This window comes from Athalia rosae, chromosome 4 (genome assembly GCF_917208135.1).
Source record: "Athalia rosae chromosome 4, iyAthRosa1.1, whole genome shotgun sequence".
In the NCBI taxonomy this organism is placed as follows: domain Eukaryota; kingdom Metazoa; phylum Arthropoda; class Insecta; order Hymenoptera; family Athaliidae; genus Athalia; species Athalia rosae.
The window spans coordinates 14303585-14322547 of NC_064029.1; the positions used below are offsets into that span (position 1 = coordinate 14303585).

Genomic DNA, 18963 nt, shown 5'->3' on the forward strand with positions numbered 1-18963 from the left:
GTCCCATTTAATATTTATCTTATTGAATATCACTGCCAAAAATTGAACCACGTGCTTTTTCGTTACATCTGATATGCTACTTGGAAAAAATTAAAACCCGCAGCTTGAAAAGTCTTCACGAACTTCTTAAACATTTTACATTCGAAAAATAAGTTTCTCTTCTCTGATAGTCATCAAACAAATTGATGAATCTAAAAAAAAAGTCTTCGGATACCTCATTGAAATTGAATTTGATTCGATGCGGTTAAAGTTTCACTCATGTACCGCAGGTAGTTCATTTAAACGAACTGAAATCAAACTTCCCACAATCACAGGAAGTTTAGTCAATCAACCATCACGATTGAGGCTCGGAATTGAACCGCGGAATATAGAAAAGATGATCAATTTCTGTAATCTCAATCCACAGCTGCTTCGATACACCATTTTTTGCCGCCCTCGCGTTTTTTACCACTGAAAAAGATTTTATTTTTTTTAAAATCACTTCCCCAATTTTCCAAAACATATACCAATCGTTCAATTCACTCCCACGCGGTCTTTCCCGAATGTAATGCAAATGGAAGAAAAAAAAAAATGATATCCCCCACATGATTGATTATATCGGAGTTTGTTCATCGGTTCAATTTCACTGTTGCATTAAATTTCACCCCAGATACTTTCATTTTCAATTTCCACGTGTAGTTTTGTTAAAAAAAAATTTTTTTCTCTTCGCTACTTTTTTTCTTTGGTTTCACTCTCTCTCTACTGTATCCGGTAGAGAGAGCGAGTGAAAAAATGTTTAACAGCAGCCCTTGCAGCTCTCTTCGTGTTCTGAACTCGGTGTGATTTTTTTTGCGTTTTTTTTTCTTCGTGAAAATATTTTTCAACATTCTTTTTCCGGGAGGTACGTTACGTTTGATTCTCAGCTGCACGTAAGAATAAGAAAACAAAAAAAATTCGTAGAGAAAGATTGTCTGCAGGGTACCTATACAGTGTAGTCGGTCCTAAACGGACCAAAAAGTTCCGCTACTTTAAACGTTAGTTTATTACCCCCACGTAAACAAATTACGACGGCGTTTTACCGCGCAAACTAAATGCGGTGAAATGAGTTGAATTTTAATCACAAAACCACCTTGAGCCAGACGCTTATATATGTATACCTCGTACCTATTCTACCTCCTAGTAATAACTTTACCCAACCTTTAAATTCGGGATTAAGATTCAAACCAGGGATGACGGAATTTTTTGCATGAATTTTTTAACATTTTCAACCCCTTGGAAAATATTTTTCTACGAAATTCCATCCAGTCGGGTTCCTCGTTCTATGGCTTCGAAAGGAGAGATAGAAGAGCGAGAAAATCAAACAATCGAAACTCTTTTGTGGTGTACAAGAAAATGATATTTATTTACTGTGTAAATATATCATCGATGTATCCATCGAAGGGGGTTGTTTTTTTTTTTTTAAGTGAAAAATTCGTAAGATCTTTTTTTAACACACATTTCTATGCACCTCTTTGATAATCTGAGTACGCCGGTGTATTCTGAGTTCCTGTTATTGGGGTGAAAATTTTTTTGGAAAAAAAAATTTGAAAATATGAGGTTCCTCTTTTTTCTTTGGGATTGCGCGTTTCGAATTTCGTTTAACCGTACGCGCGACAGCTAGAAGCAAACTGTCCGCTCTCAGCACGCGCAACCCCCGTGCGGTAACAAGAGAACCCTACCGACGAATCGCTGAACTGAAATTCACCACCAACCCCTGCGACGCCCTTCACTTTATCCCGATGAAACCTACATATACCCTTCCGAAAATTCGACGCGATGCTGCTGTGCACGCCGGGACGCGTACCTACTGTATATGTATATTATATACAAAACCCTCCCCACAGCGTCTATATAATTATGTTATAATAGGTATTGCAGGTGCTGGTCCGTTAAATTGGGAAACCATCACCACCCCGTTACCCCCAAATTGGGATAAACCGAAATTCTGAATTTTGGGTTGTAACATATTCTGCAATTTCAATCACGTGCTGCGAGGCGTGTTGTAATTTCAAACTACCTGCTTCATTCCTTCATTTTATCCTGATTTCTGAAAAACGTTACAGAGGTAGAAAAAATCGACACCCCTTTGACCATCCGACACCTGGAAAACTGAACTCTTCGAGAAATTATCAATCGTTGCTTTCGTATAAAAAATATTTTGAGAAGTCGGCCGATGAAAATCTGGAAAAAGATTCCCAAAAAAGTGTTCTAAAAGGTAATGGCTAACTGACGTATGTGCGGAAGGGTTGAAAATTCAGATCAAAGGACAAAACTCACGTGAGCGCGCATCAGTTAAAAGCAACAATGAAGCAACTGGCTCATTAGGTCCGTGGATGGCCAGAGTTTCCCATCTACTGCTATACCACTCTCATTTGCCATCTAGTTTAACAGTAGTTTAACCGGAGTTCAGTTTAGTTCAGTTTATAGTTTAGTTGTTAGTTTTAATTTAGTTTCGCCGTGTATAGTTTCGCGATTGTGCTACGTTATCATCTAAGGTATGTGCAACGTGCGTTATAATACTTCAGCTATAAACCACGTGTCTCGTACACCGAAGGATGATTGAGATGCAGTAATTAAATTAATCTCCATTAAATTACAATAGCTTCGTATAAATTCTATAAATCTAGTTTGACGTAAGGACGACTTTCATCGCCGTGTTCGTGAGACGCTTTATCGATGGGAACGTGTACTCCAGTTGGGGGCGCTTCTCTTCAAATTTAACGAGTGAAATTTGTCCCCGCGCAGGGATATCCTTCCATTCTTATGCGTTCGTTGGCTCCATGTAAATTTCAAAATCGGAAGGTTGTTATTCGTCGTTGTCGACGACTCGCTAAGAAGGTAGTGCATCGCATACACCCACCGCTTTGCGTCCTACCTTTGTAAGTCCATCCTCACAAAAGGATAGCGAAGATCTACCGCAGATTGTGAGTAGCTTCGCGTGGTTTGCCGTGACATTTTTACAATATGATACACGAGCTGAAAACTTTTGCGTGCGCGAAAGCTTTCGAGGGGAGGGAAAAAATGGGAAGCGAGGAGGAGGGGGCGGCAAAGGATTTGGCAAAAGTTTGAAAAGGAAATAAACATTCGTTAAGAGCTAGCAAATGAGCACCAGAACGTTCCATACACTTCTTGCAATTTATACTATAGCCGGGCACTGTAGTAGACCAACTCACTCAAAGCACCGAGACTTGAACCGCCAGTTTTGCCCGCCTTCAGCGAATCCACTCGCCACGCACCAATTACTTGCTCGTTCGTTTCCACCCGAGACTCTGCGTCAGTTCGGTCGTTTTATTTTATTTCATTTCTTTTTTTTTTTTTTTACTACTCGCCAACTCTTTTTTTTCTTCAATCACAGATGCACAGAAATCTACACGCCGAATAACGTGGCCTATGGTGCCGAAGATTTTACTCTCGAGAACAAAATCTGTTGCTCGCGAATCTTAGAAAAAATTGTTGTAAAAAAGAATCCACTGTATATTTCGGTTTTTCTCTATGGAAAAAAAACGAATATCTTACCGCTACTTTTTTTTCCATCACAGTGAATTTCGTCAGACTAAAAACTTACGGCGTTGATGAAATAGCTCGAGGAAGAAAGAATCGGTTGAACAGATGGACTTGCGAAACTTTTTTTTTTTTTTTCTCTCTCATTACAGCGAGTAAAAATATCAGAGAAACGGTGAAGAAAGTATTATGTACTGGAGAGTAAAATTTTTTCGTAGTCAAATAACTCGTTGTAGCTGGTGTGGTTGGAAAATGTATTTTTGGCGAAAAATCGTTTCGATAACGGTGAGTTCTTTGAACCCGGTGAATCTTTGAACTCTTTAGCGAAAATCGATTATTTAAAATACAAGTATGATCGAGGAGAAAAGTTGATGTTCCAGAATCGCGGCAAACACTCTTATTCCGGATCATTGATCTGCGACAAACGTTATCACATACAGTAAACGTAGTTTCAGCTCTTCTAACTGCAGCGTATTATAGTGCGATTTTGTGAAAGGGTCAGGTTTTGGGTTAATACATACGTGACATTAGGTAGCGAGTTAAGTTTTGCCATGGGTTCGGTGTATAATGTTCCAACCATTTGTGCGTGTAGTGAGTACAGAAGAGGAGGAGAGAGTTCTGGGATTCGGTGAAAATATTATATCACAGATACCTACCGGCTCGTGATAATAACCATGCGAGTCTTCCGGCGCTAATTAATGCTTAATAAATTACGAATTTTTCCCATAATTTATCGAACGACGTTTATTACCGTTAACCTATACGTGTTTGCGTTTCTATGCGTTCGTGTAAAACGGTTCGGAACCGCGCGGTTATACCTAATAACGATTTACCTACTATACGTCATACCTTACCTAACACGCGTTCAAACAAAATGTATAATATGATATAAGGTATGTGCTGTAATAACGATAACCTTTATGGCCTTCCAACATAGATATACCGATTGTGAGTTACTATCTCTACGTGATTTTACTATTATCTTGTACACCGTTAGTACGGAGAAGATATCCTTCCAATGTTCAACCTTTTCTATCGCGTATGCAGCCGATGATTTTTATTCACAACGTAGAAAATTATAACGTGCGTGTGTTATTTACAGTAATCACCACGTTGCGAACTGGCGCGAATTTATGACTTTATATAAATATTTGTACGTAACGATAGCCGGAGAAATTATCATTCGGGATTATGCCCAAGGCTGATCAAGAGTTAAGAGACATGTCCTATAAAAGACTGGGGATTACGTTATTCCAAGTTGAATGTCTGTCGAAACCGCTTTTTTCACTATAATACGAGTTTCCAGTTCTCGGAGCTCGATTTTTATGGATTATTTTTACCCAGGAATTTTCTTAGATTTTTAAAAAATAACTCACGTAATTTAAATCAATTAATCTCGGTTCTATTACCATTTAAATTTCCTCTCACATTTTCAACCAATGTACAGCAGTAGTAGGAACGGTTTACGTTTGAACACCGGAATTATCACGGATACCTACGATAATGAAGAGTAAAAGCGTCTGCGAGGAAATTGGATCGAATAAATTTTACATTTTGCATTGTGAGAAGAGAAAAAAAAAATGAAAAAAATGAAAAAAAAAAATTTAGAATAGAAAACTCTAGGGGAAATTGGCAAATCGAATTTCTTCGACGTTAGATTTTCTCTCCTTTCTTGGATATGGCATAACTTTTACGATGGTACACGAAAATAATATAGAATGTAAAAAATGAAAAAAAAAAACACGGTCCAAAGATCGCTTTAGAGAATTTTCTTCTTTTTATAACTCTCGGAGCTTTGAACCGTGACTCAAACTTGATTGGCAATTAAATGCGCCGGCGGAAGAAATTCGCACGATTTAAAACAATCTAAACTATACCGGATAATACCCACTTTGTTATATAGTCCAGGGAACTAGACACACCAAAAGTATAATTGCTCGCTGCTGAATAAATAGAATGGAAAATCATAACTTTAGATTAAAATCGCCTGTGTATGATTCACCGTGTGTATATTGCACTATTTCTTTTCGTTCATTCATGCCGTCCGGTCGAGTTTCTTGAAAATGTCACATTCGTTAACGAGTAGGGAATCGATGTATAGGAATTTATTAGATCTCGTTACAATCAAACGAAACTAGTTGGAACAAGAATTTACAGCTTCATGTGGACAAGTGTTGACAATGAAAGATTGTGGCGAAATAATTTATAAAACTTTTCTCTCTGTCGTTCGGTGAATATATGAAGACCGGTATTCATCCCCACATAAAGGTGTCTTTCTTATCCTATAGCTGCTGGTATACGACTTATACGTCATAGTTTCCGGTCATGTATGTAAGTCGCGTTCAATTGAACAGATGTTTTTTTTCGTGTGCACACAGCTAGTTGAGCAAACCTGTAAAATGGATTATTTTTACTTTCATTATCAGTATTATCACAACTACTTGAGTCAAACGTATTTGTATAGAACTTATTTCGTTTTTCTCTCTTACGTTTTTTTTTATTTCCCTTTTTTTTTTTTAATTTTTTTTTTTTTTTTTCTCCCGTTGGAAATTTTTTTATTTGCCGTGGATTGACGTTGCGGCACGTTACGCCCCGAAGAGGTAGAGGCAGGTATATAAATTGTCGATGAATTCACGGACTGATGTGAGTTGATAAGTTCCAATAGTGTGGTGAGAAGCATATTTCGTAGTCTATGATCGTCTTTGATACGACGAGAATCGATCGTCGATAGCGAATCGTAGCGATCATGAAAAAATACATAATATCTATTTCTCTGTGCTTGGTGATTAACGAAGTAATTGTGATCGGTGACGCGGTCGATAATGAACCGCAAGTGAAACTACTCACGGTCGTAAGTTTCTACAGACGATATGCTAAGTGATTTTTTTTTTCCCCCTTGACTTCTTTTTTCTCGCAGACTCTCGCTGCATAAAATTCATTATTTACACACTGGTAAATGAATAGAAAAACAACGAATGTCGTCAGCCGTTCGTATGTCGTGTTAGTTATGAATTTTTTGTTCGGTTAATTTTTCCTCGTGTTTTTTTGTTTTTTTTCCATCTCAGCTAGTCAGACACGGTGATCGCACTCCCGATTCGAGCATAGGCGAGTCTTTCCCTACAGACCCAGCACTGAATCCGGAGGATGATTTTTTTCCAGTTGGCTTGGGGGGTCTCACGAATGTAGGCTAATCTGATTTTTTGCGAATATCGAGTACTCCTCATTTTAAGCTGTGACCATTTTCACTGACGGATCGATTTTTTTCTTAGGAAGGAAAATTGCAAGTATTTAATTTCGGACGAATATTGAGATCGAAGTATAAGAAATTTCTCGGCGACGTTTATTACCCCTCGATAGTGAAAAGTCGGAGCACGGACTACGATCGAACGAAAATGACGCTGCAATTGGTTTTGAGCGGTCTTTTTCCACCGCCACCGAGTCAGCAGTGGAAGCTCGGGGTCGAATGGCAGCCAATTCCTTTCGAATATTTGCGCAAGGAGGAAGACTGGGTCCTACGTCCTAATCTCTGTCCGAAGTTAGTTGAGGACCATGCTAAGCAGATTTTTAATCCGCTGAAATCTATTCGCACTCTGTTAAAATCCCTCGTCGATCCCATCGATAATTTCTCATCTTCCGGCTTCTTTCTTTCTTCAGATGCGTAGCCGCGAACGATCGTTACACGAAGACTGACGAGTATCGTAAACGCGTGTCCGAATTGGAGGGTCTTTCGAAATACGTCGAAAAAGTCTCCGGTCAGACCTATAACAGTATTTTGGACCTGGCTCTACTTTACGTTACTCTTGCCGCTGAAAGCGCCAGGGGAAAGGAACTCCCGGAGTGGAGCAAAGATCTTTTTCCTAACGGTAAACTGTTGGACGCAGCGACTTTTTTCTTCGATTTACAAGATGGCAACGACGAGCTAAGAAGGCTCACCGGGGGTGAGGATTGACCTTGCTACCCAATCGATCAAAATATGAACTCTGACTAAAAAGAAAATCAAATTTTCTCTCGCAGGAATGTTGTTACGCAAGGTGATAGACGATTTTCACAGTCATAAAAACGGAACTATGGCGAAGGGCAGGAAAATTTTCGTTTACAGCGCCCACGATCTGAACGTCGCTGGTTTTTTGAGCGCTCTGAAAATCTGGAAATCTCACATGCCTCAGTATTCGAGCGCCGTCGTTATCGAACTCTTGGAACATGACGGAGAATATTTTGTCAAGGTACGTTGTGATGTGAAAAAACAAAAAAAAAAATGATCGATTTCAAAATCCTCCCAACAGTTTTGCTTATTTCGATTCTAAAAATCGATCACGTCATCGTGACATCCGGTCGTAAGCTGTTTTTGGAAAATAATTTTGCACAGTCGGGACTCGTCTCGAAATTTGGTTTTATTTAGTCGGTCGCTAACGTATTTCGATTTTTTCTACGTAGGTTAACTATTTTAAAGGAGAACCACCGCTGATGCAAGAAATGCGGATCCCAGGGTGCGATAAGGTATGCCCGTTGGACGAGTTCATCCACTTGCTAAAGAATGTCACTGCCACTGATGACGATTTGAGATGTGCCTAATCTAGACATTGTAAGATTCTCATAGGTAAATTTTCTTACAATACGTTTCAACCGCTCGAAAAATATTTATCTTCTTTACTCTTCAACCCCACACCGGGATACAGATGTACCCGAAGGAAATTCCAAACTTTGCCCCTGACCTGGCGGAATTCCCTTCCAAACCGAAAGCCCATCTCTAATTTTATTTGATCTTCTGGGAGTAAGTTCAGGTAGGTCGTGGCTCGAAGAAATGTATACAGAGTGTTCGGAAACTATTCATCGAGCTTATCGGCTCGAAATCGACGAAGATCTGTGAAAATTTTGGATGACATTTGAACGTTGAGAAGATTCGAGTGACTCGGTGAAATTTTTTATAAGTCTTCAAAAAATTGGGAAGAAATCATCCGAAGAAAAGATGGAATAAACGTTGATTAAAACAAGAGGGACGAGCTTTCGGATATTTCCCAGGGATTCGCTGACGCGAATTCCGATAGAGGATACGCGAAATCGTAAAAAATGTACGGGATTCGTGCGCGGCTATTGATGAAGAAGATATTCCATAAATTTACCCCGGTTTGATGCCCTTCATCATTTTTCTCTCGTCACTATACTGGAAAAGCAGACGTACGCGGTTCTCCTCCATACATGCGTACGATATATCTGTACGTGTACGCGTACTTCTCATCCCCGTATAAGTTCAATCAATTCACAATTTGGATATAGTGACGTCATATACGAGATGAATATCTCGCTCCATTGAACACCGCGCGCGATTCCCTCCTACTGAGGTATTGGATCACGGGAGAAAAAGAAGGGGGTTCAGGTAGAAAGATTCTGGGGAAAAGGGGAATAGCTTGAAATTCGAGTTGCAGGATATATCTTCCGAGATATCGATGTGTACGTCTATATATTACGTATTATACGTATATGTATACAATATCTTTGGTAGCATGACTATATAAATTTAGACGTACACGGTGGCGCTGGTACCGTGTATAGGCTGAAAGGTGCTGCTGCTGGTTCCTTCGCGGGTTCAGAAATTCTCGGGATCCGTAACCGTGTGGAGTAGAGAATGGAATATCTATGTATGTATAGGGCATTTCGCGTCAAATCAACTGTACCCTACCCTCTGAAGATCTGAATTTTTTTTCACCCCCTGGAATCTCATTACCGTTTCGGTGTCACAATTTTTCCTTCTTATCGCATAATTGGCGTAATTTCCTGAAAGAAAAATATTCGTACACTCGGAAAATAACGGTGAAGAAAACGATTTCACGAGAAGCTCTTTTTTTCGCGTAAAAATTATTGTGCGAAAAAGGTCAAGCAACGAATATCGAAAAACCGGTCGAATCATTTGTTGCGTAATGCCCGTTATAAGTATATATAGAAAATTTTTTGGAAAGTGAAGTGGCATTGGGAAATGGTTACGTGCCAGCCGCGGAAAGATATCTCGCTGCCGTCTTCAATATATCGAATTTACCTACTTCCTATCTGTATCTTTACTTTACATACGTAGGTATGTATATATGAAAACGGATAGTTACAGCTGTAACCTACGGTTACATAGAACCTCAATACTTGTACATAGTGTATGTATATTATATTTAACTCTCTGTTCGACACGGGGTCACGATATTGAAACACGTGTGACGTTCGAATGAAACTTTTATGCCCATCCACGTTACAATATATAAAATATAAACGGTAGAGGCTAGACGCACGAAGATGCTATTATACATATATGTACAGAACATGTTTATATATCCTGCGTACGTACCGTACGCTCTGATATTTTATTCAAAGAATGTTCCTGATGGAAACGAAATCAAATTAGTTTCGAACGTATTCCTGTAATACGTACTTATACCAATAGTCCCTTGTATAAACTCTCCTTTCTTTCACTTCGTTTTATTTTTATTTGATTTTATTTATTTATCTACGTTTTTTTTTTTTTTTTTTTTTTTTTTTGTTTCATTCCCAAGCCTCCTTCCGCAGCAACAGCAGAAGCAGCTGCTACTGCTATTGCTGTTACTGCTGCACAGTGACGTTTTATACATACAAAACCTTTAGCTATACCGGTATGCCTGTAGCTATACAAACTTCTGTGAAATACTGTGTGAGCCACTATCTTGCACAAGAACCACGTCTCTCAGGATATTTTATCTAGCCAGCCAAAGAGAAGAAATAGAAATTGCCTGCAAAGTGGAAATTCGTTTACACAGGACACAGTAGTGGCTGACTTAAAGTACCTCATACTATACCAACCCCGTTCTCGACGTACTCTCCTCGATCGCCACATGTTGTTCCCAACCCATTGTTACAACCACATTGAATTTCCATTTTTTTCTTCTGTTTTTTTTTTTTTTTCTCCGTTCTTCATCCTGTCTTACCAATTTTTTAATTGATTTTGATTACCGGTCGTTTCTGTCGTTTGTTTTATTCGAGGTTTTATTACAGCCATTTTCCATCTGTCTGACCGGTAACCGAATTTAGAATTGCATGAGAGAAGTTTCTGGGGGAAAGAGAGAGAAATAGGGGGGGGAAGAGGGGGAGTTAAAAGGGAACGCAGGATTCGGGAGTAAATTGGAGGGTAAGGCATGCGTAAAGGGACTTAATACAGCATAATAGCCACCCAAAGGAACGTTAAAGGACTCTCCCAACCTAGCTGACTAGCTAAGTAGATATTCCAACGTTATCTATATTCCTACGTCGTTTGGAATTTACCCTCTAATTCAACCATTCAATTATCATATTATTAAATGACTTTGTCAATGGAAACTAATTTATAAGGGAATCGAAAAAAGAAGAAAAAAAAAAAAACGGAGAAAAACCGGCAACGTCAAATAGACTTTCAGAATTTTAACGACGATACGCGAAATCAGCAGTATGACCGAAAATTCACTGAAATTTTTCATTTTTGTTGTATTGGAAAATTTCTCACCGATTCGGATGAGTCCATTCTTCCCTTTTCCTCGGCTCTTACAATTAAATAGAAAAAAAATGGGGTTGCGATTTTTGGGACCGGTGTACAATGTGATAGAAATTTTACCTCCAAAGTGATTGCGATAATTTGAATCATTCGAATCATTTGGATGATTCGAAAAATAGTTTTTCGTAATTTGAATAGGTATACGAGTATAAAGTGAAGCGAAAGTGCGTCGATCGTTGGATTTTGATTGGTGCAGATGTTTGACAGTCGAAGCGAACCGGGTCGGTTAACGATGACATCGCGGATATTCTGTATGAGAAAGTGGGGAATTTGATCAAAGCATAGAGAGTGTGTGTTGCGCCCTAATTAAGGGAAGTGATCAACAACGCAAAGACTAACCTACAACAATGCTAACAAGAATCATCTCACGGTTGAGAGATCGCCGTACGATGAGGTGCGGTAGGTTCTCTAGAGCGATATTCGGTGAAATCTCAAACCCCGCCAGCCACGAATACTATACCGATTTTATGGAACACGTACACCGCGCGTACACCTTCACGTACGTATACCGCCGAGCCATCGACGCGCCGACGTCGAGAAACTCCAACTTATACTTGAACTTCAATTAAACCGACGTAAGCCTTCCTATGTCTATACCGACTGAGACCCCCTCAGAGCTGATGCAGAGCTCATTGATGTGCAAATCTTTAAGACGATATAGACCGTCCAGCAATCTCTGCACTTATACTTTACACTCAACTATTTCATCGTCATAATTTCATGTCCCACGGATAATATCCTAGGATTATTCGCCGGTTATACGAATATGTGTGCAACAATTTTTTAGTTTTCACTATTTTCGAGTCTCGGAACAAACCCCAACTGAATTTTTGAAAAAAAAAAAAGAAGGAAGACTAGTAATCATTCGGCAAATCTTGTACGATAGTCGATGATAGTTAGTGCTTCATTTTTCGTTCAGACGAAGACGAATCTGTTTCGAATTCCGCTGAAATCGCTGTAACTCTCATTTGTTACGAGGTGATTCGATATTCCCATGGTTAAAATATTGCTATGGGATTTCAATGCCGATGTTTTTTTTTTTTTTTTTTTTAAATATCAGCCGCTCTTATTCCAGGTTTGCAACAAAAGGAAATTGAATTATATTATACTCAGTTTGCTGGGTAGCATATGATGCAGGAGTTGTATATGGTTGATGGGGTAGGTACATCCTATTGAATGGTCAAACAATGCAACAATGGAAGATCTAGTCGGGAATCACGCCACCATTGTAACTTCATGTAAAGCTCACTCACTCAGAGACCCTGAGGGAAAGCGATTTAAGGGTTGTGTGTCTACCCCATCAATCATGGTATTTGCCCGCCCGCCTTGCCCGGTCTTGCCTCCGCGAAAACCCGGGGGGCAAGCGAACTTCAACCCCCTCATTCCCTTCCACCCTCAGACCACGATACATACCTATACATGCACAAGCGGATACAGTACGTATAACGTAACAAGGCCATTTCATACAAGTTCCTCGAAGTGCTTCCAAAAAGTTTTTCTAACTCAAGCTAACCATAAACAATCGAGAACCGCGAGGTAAAACGTGCAGGTGAAAAATAATATTGATACGACAAATTCTGACGGTCGATGTATCTAGACGCGTACACCTTGGTAGGTACGATGTCAAAATTTTCTTAAAAAAACGCCACGTCTCGTGCAAGGCGCAGGTGAATCTCGAAGCCATCGCCACGGAGTGCTTTTACATATCGATATAATTTTCGTCGAAGGATCGAAGTTTTTTTCTCTCAAGTGGGTATTTTACTCTCGTGTTTTATTATCCTGAACTCTTTTTTTTTTTTTTTTTGTTTTCCCTCCAAGTCTGAGTGGATTAACTGAACCCGATCCGTGAAATTTTTTTTTATCCTTATTCGTCGAATGACTACTCACCTACTCCGCAAGGTAAATCGAAAAGTTGATCAGCACGATTCTTCGTATAAAAATAATTTTTTTTTTTTTGGATTTTTTTTGTTCAATGCTCGGAATGTAATTTCAGTTATTCCCCGATAAAAAAGAATGGAGAGGAACTGTTTGTTTCGAAAGATGAGAATCTGCTAACGGGCTTATTCCGAATTCCTTGAATCTCGGGGGGCAGATGGGGAGTAAAAACCCTTCGGGTAATATAACAAACATTGACGAATACCAAAGCAAATTGAGAACGTGGTGTTTCGCGCTGAACTGTATTTAAGTTATCGTAAATTAATGAAAATTTCATCCCTCCGAGAAGACTGCATTTACATTGAGTCTTTTAAAGTTTTTACTATATTCCAAAAATTAATATAAACTCCTTCGCTTGGTAATGTAACGTAATATACACTGACAATGAAAATCGGATTTTCAATCGACAGCATCCCAACGACGGATCTTGTTTACTTTAACGGTTTTAATTCGCTCCGTTTATAATTCCTGCCAACGAGAGGAAACGTAGAGAATTTAAAGTTATACCAAGTAGCTACTTATAAAAGATTAAACCGCTCATACCACAAAACTTTTTATTTCATCTCAACGTTTCGACGCTACGATGACAACTTGTATACGATTATCGCGCAGAACCAAAAATCACTAAAATTCATACTCATTTACATTTTTTTTTAATCATCTTTATCCTTCATTCATCGACCAACAATTTTTTCCTCCCAACTATTAGCTAATCAGGAATCAGTGTTACATCTTAAAATTTCTCACTTTCAAAATCCGAATAAACGGAAGAGGTGGATGGAAAGACAAAGAAAGTAGAGGGAGTAAATTTAGGGGCGGGAACAAACTGAAAAAAGACGAAAAAATGCAAAAGATAAATTCCACGAAGCAATATCTTCACGTTGAGTACATCTGTAGCAACCTTACGAAAGAGATGCGAAACGTTGTTACCTGAGTTAGATCGTATTAAAATTCAGATCCACCTTGTGTACCTTTTCCAACTTTGATACGTAGCGCGAGACAATGAGATGTGAAATCAGGTTAAAAAGTCAGTAATGAGAAAAAGCAAAATGAAATAAAAGACCGTGCATGAGTAGAAAAAAAAAAAAAAAAAAATGGCGCAGGACTAACGATTTCTGCGCCCTAAAAAAGTGAATGTATATTTATGACTTATAATAATATTTCCATTCTTTTTTTTCTCTTGAATAATTTGATAAATTATACGATTAAAAATATAGCTCGTCTTTCGAGTACAAGAGAACTGTGTTCAGGAAATTTCTTCTCACGTTCGCGTACGCGGATTTAAAAATTTTTTACTTCCGTATAAAACGCGAGAAGTTAATACCTAGCTACAACGTACGTACATTATACATGTGGATTTTGAAGACTAAAAATCGTGCTTAAAAGTATAGGAACAATAGAATAACGAGGCGAGGCGAAGTGAGGAAAAGGGAGTTTATCAACGTGGCGTCGTTAAGATTAGAACCCTCTTTTTCGCGACGCGACTGGCTCGAAGTTGCAGGTGGGTGACTGCAGACGGTTATATGTATAGGTATATATACGTGGCGTTGGGTAAACCAGAGTTTGCAGACGAAAAAGGGGGAATAGAAGGAGAAGAAGGAGGGTTTTTATTGGTCGTGATAAACATTTTTATGGACCCCATGCGAATTACTAGTTTTTACAACCCCCTTCCCTTTCTTCTCTCCATACAACGTCTTCTTTTCTCTTTTTTTATTCCCATCTTTCAACTCCCCAGCCTCCATTTTTCGCCTTTTCCCCATTTCATCCCCCTCCTCAACCTTCTCCCCTACGGCCGTTTCTGCACCCTGAAAAGTTGGTAACGCCGAAATTTCTCTCCTTTACCACCGCCCCTCTATTTCATTCCTGATGTTGCTAACGGTTCAACGTGTACTGCGGAAGAACCACCGGAAAAACGTTATTTTGTCATCTGAACGGAAACTGGAATTTCGAATCCAAAAGAGATCGAGATAGATAGAAAGAAATTACTTTTTCCTTCTGTACGCCTGCACTCTACCTTTATACTCGATTCGTTTCTTCTCATTTTCTTCACCCCCAACAAAAGATTTTCCGTCCTTCTCATTTCATCATTTGCAGTTGGTTTTTCTTCTAGTTTTCCGTCGACAAGTTCACGCATTTTTCTAGCTCCGTAGATTCGTTGAATATTCACTTTGTCAAAATCATAAAATACAAATAAGTGGAAAAATGCAATGATGGATTCTAATTTCGTTGGAAAAAGATAAGGATATTAAAAAAAAGAGAAAAAGTGAATGCAAAGTTGAACTTTATTCTTGACACGAAATCATCGCTAGGTATTTATGGGGACGGGGGTGAAGTTTCGGTTCGTTGAGAGAAGAAAGTTTTGTTGGTAGGGGAACGGAGAATGGGGAAATATAACGCTAACGACGTTGTCGAAGGCTTTGGTGAATTACGTGCAGGAAGCTGTCGTATCACAAATACCAGGATAACCTCCTTTAAAAGGACCCCGTGCGCTTCTGATACTTGAATCATTCGGCATTGCATCCCATTAATAACAGTTTTCAAACAGATATAATATCGGAAGTAGCCGAAAACACTCGGAACAACATAAGTCCTCCAAAATTACCAAACTTTTCAAATATATCAGATATATAATTATTACGCCCACCTTATCCCATCGTTTTCACTCTGCAACGCTGCACACTCACGCTTCAAAAAGCCCGTTATCGTTACGCGTAAAAAAAAAAACAAATAATCGAGAGAAAAAACGGAGGAGAAATTAATGTTCGGTCAAAGTCGCGAAAATTTTGCAGCGAAAAAAAGATTGGAACTAAAAAACGGGACTCGGAAATTACCACTCATCATGCGGGGAAATGAGGCGAGCGATTCTGATATTTCAATTAATCATAAGTGGATTTAAAAAATTACCATATCATGACGCTGTTAAGAAGCTTTATCATCTACTTTTATTCGATTCTTTTTCTCCTTTTCCCTTTTTTTTTTTTTTAATTCGCATACGTATATCCAGATTATATAAAGTACGGAAACGAATGAAATATGGGATTGTGAAATGGAGTCCTCTATATAAACGTTGTTTGCGAGAGATTTATAACGTGTAAAAATGAAATTTTTCGTTAAATTTGAGATTGATGGAATAATACCCGTACGCTGCGTATTATTCAGTTCTATGTACCAAGGGTGGTTATAAGTTTTAGGGTATGTATGGGGAATCCAATGGTGGTATAGCTTGTTTGTGGTGAGAACGTGCTCGGAAGCCTACGTTAAGGTTTACCGGAAGTCAAACCAAAGGAATAATAAGATGGCTCTTGACTCAGCCGAAACTTCCAGCTGAAGGGGATCATCCAGTGCAGCATGTGTATCGCTGATCTTATACCCTTACGGAATACTACTCTATCTTCTATAGCTGCAGCTAGTGCGAACGGGATGCGAAGAAAGAAATAGACAAAAAGGTAATTTCAGAACGCGGATTCTGTTCTTTTTTTTCAACATGAAAACTTCGCGTTTTTAATTCCAGTGTATAATCGTCATGGGAGGGGGAAAAAAAATAAGTTTGCCGGTACTCTTTCATGGGTTTTATTTTTATTCGTCTTCTGGGATGTTTTTTAAAATGCGAACATTTTTTTTTTATTTCCGAGTACACCATGTACGCAAAAGTCCTCTTCTTCGCGAGCTGCTGAAAATTTATATTCGAAATACGTACCGCGGATACCTTATGCACACGGCTATGATGACCGTGATTTTCTCGTTGAGAGAAGCGTTGGGAAATTGCAGGTTGTTTGAAGATCGTTGAAATAATAACACGGCGATACAAAGGTATACAGAGAGTTTTATTGCTTCCTATAATATTTGAATATAAAATAGTCGAGTTATGATAAAACGCAAAGTACACACGTATGTATGATACATGTTTAGTCTACGATTCGCGAATATACGGTCGGCGGTGAGGAGTGAGTCTCTCGCGGTAGCTGAAAACGACTGTAATTTACCGAAGTTTTGAAGAACCATTTCTCGAAGCTATATATCCATGTGTATAAAAACCGTATGAAATACATAAGAAACGCAAAGTCCCGGTGCATAATACGTCAGTTTCAAAAGCACAACTCGTTGAAGGTGACGAAAAAAAAGCTGCTCGATTCGCGACCAGCTTTGTTGCATGTATATATACACATATATTATATATATGTATGAAAATATATTGTGTAATATATATCTCTATCTATGTACGCGATGTATATATATTTCTTGAATGAAGACAGTTGAATAATAGCCCAGGGTTTTATCACCGTTTAGCGAAGGTTGACGAGAGTCGCGAAATTTCAAGGTATGAGAGACGGTGCACACAAGACTCGCGTTTCACCTACACTACGTTATATAAACAAGAGACATTTGCACGGCCATTTGCGTGAAACAAAAGCCGAGTAGAAATAGCAGCTATGAAGGAGACGAATGACTAGCTCGCGCCTTAAACATGGCGGTCTCACAGTTTCACACTAAACTCCACCCATCCCTTCTCGTAAAATATTCTCCAGGCATAACCGTATAGGTGTATGTACGTAGATACCCTACACCCGTATCCTTCGTATACCTATGTAAAAAATATATATCAAATACATACATGCGTGTGCACGTAACAACCGATAGTTAGCCGGGACTGAGGTTGGATAGCTCGATGGTGTAAGGCTGTAAAAAAAGAAAAAGAAGTGAAAAAAAAAAAAAAAAAATTACACCACCCACCATTAAAGTCCTTATTTGCATCGTATTGTTACGTTTGGAAAGCTCAAAAGCGCGCCCCGGTTTACGGATCTTAAAAGGCTTGCGAAAGCTTCCACCGAGCTCAACTGGAATAAAACGGAAATAATAATTTCTTTTTTATTATTTTATTTTTTGTATTTTTTCTTCATCGCCGTGTAGTCCTTTTAATTTTTCTTTTGTTTCGAAATTGAGCTTGGTTTTTTCTCGTTCCTTTTAGTCCTCGGTTTTCTTTGGCTTTTCGGACCCCCGCAAGATATACATTATGTGCGGTATAATCGTACCTGATTTCCATATAAATATGAAAAATAATAATAGCATGTTACAATGCGGATTCTATACACACGATGTGTAAGCTGCACAGAATTTTCATCTTTTCTCATCTACTTTGAATACACATACGTATATGCATGGTTATAACAACGTCTTCCAAGGTACTTGGAACTCTATACATCTTTAATAACTATATGCAACGTTAATAACAAGACGATCAAGTTTCTCAGGGATCTTGATAAGTTCGAAATTAAGCCCGGGGTTGCCCAGACAGCCAGTACTTTGTCGGGACCGTAATATCTCTGGCAAAATATTCCATGTGCACATATACATATATATTACATGCAAAAGTATGGACAAGAAAATACAAAGAAATTCTATCCGATGCATCCCTCCAGAATATCCTCATAATTACCTCTTCGGGGAAATTTCTACCTAGGTATTACTGTAATAACGTCATCTCCGTTACATTCATTATATGCACACAGCATGCACATCATTTTTTGTTTCTACTCCGTGTACGAAGATAACGAATTTTTGGTAGAGCTGACTCGCTCGGCTCACGCAAATTCAATGATTTCTGCATAGTTTCGGTAGACTCCGAATCGAACGAAGTCTTATTCTTTGCTATATCTTCGTGTAACGTACGGAGATGTGCTGTTACACACCTCCGAATACGTGCCCGACGCTTTTTTATTCTTCTTTCTTCGTTCTTGATCGTTTTTCTTATTTTTTTTTTTTCTAATTTAAAATTTTCTTTTTTGGCGTTTTCATCGCTACCGTTTTTTACCGTTTTGCCATACCTCGTCGCTTTCTTTTCCGCCGTGACTCTACCGTACGTATACGTAGCATATATATATATATATATATATATATATAATGTCGGTCGAAAGCTGAATGCAGACAACTGGATTCACACACAATTTCACCCCAATGGAACTAAAACAACC

The 18963-nt window shown here is 38.8% G+C and overlaps 2 protein-coding genes and 1 long non-coding RNA gene across 19 annotated transcripts in view; 1 reads left to right on the forward strand and 2 right to left on the reverse strand.

The window, feature by feature from the left end:
* The window catches only part of LOC105693565, a 104550-nt gene extending 102902 nt beyond the window's left edge, over nucleotides 1-1648 (reverse strand). For 3 of the 6 annotated variants that reach the window (XM_048654552.1, XM_048654550.1, XM_048654551.1), the window contains exon 1: nucleotides 1387-1648. The gene's annotated coding sequence lies outside the window, so the exon portion shown is untranslated. The remainder of the gene's footprint in view (nucleotides 1-1386) is intronic. The other 3 variants (XM_048654555.1, XM_048654553.1, XM_048654554.1) reach the window with 2 other exon arrangements.
* The window catches only part of LOC105694061 (venom acid phosphatase Acph-1-like), a 76052-nt gene that overhangs the window by 34884 nt on the left and 22205 nt on the right, over nucleotides 1-18963 (forward strand). For 3 of the 12 annotated variants that reach the window (XR_007278192.1, XR_007278188.1, XM_048654560.1), the window contains exons 3-7: nucleotides 6585-6701; nucleotides 6789-7054; nucleotides 7174-7457; nucleotides 7534-7742; nucleotides 7954-8116. Coding sequence is in view for 6 of the 12 variants with exons in the window: in XM_048654560.1 (XP_048510517.1) it covers nucleotides 6585-6701; nucleotides 6789-7054; nucleotides 7174-7457; nucleotides 7534-7742; nucleotides 7954-8091 (1014 nt within the window). In the remaining 6 variants the exon portion in view is untranslated. Of the gene's footprint in view, nucleotides 1-6116; nucleotides 6371-6584; nucleotides 6702-6788; nucleotides 7055-7173; nucleotides 7458-7533; nucleotides 7743-7953; nucleotides 8157-8195; nucleotides 9976-16318; nucleotides 16441-18963 lie in introns of those variants that run through there. The other 9 variants (XR_007278189.1, XM_048654562.1, XR_007278190.1 and 6 more) reach the window with 8 other exon arrangements.
* LOC125500734 lies at nucleotides 5609-6149 on the reverse strand. The gene is made up of 2 exons (XR_007278194.1): nucleotides 6009-6149; nucleotides 5609-5911 (listed from the first exon to the last, which is right to left on the reverse strand). It is a non-coding gene; the product is annotated as an uncharacterized LOC125500734 (long non-coding RNA).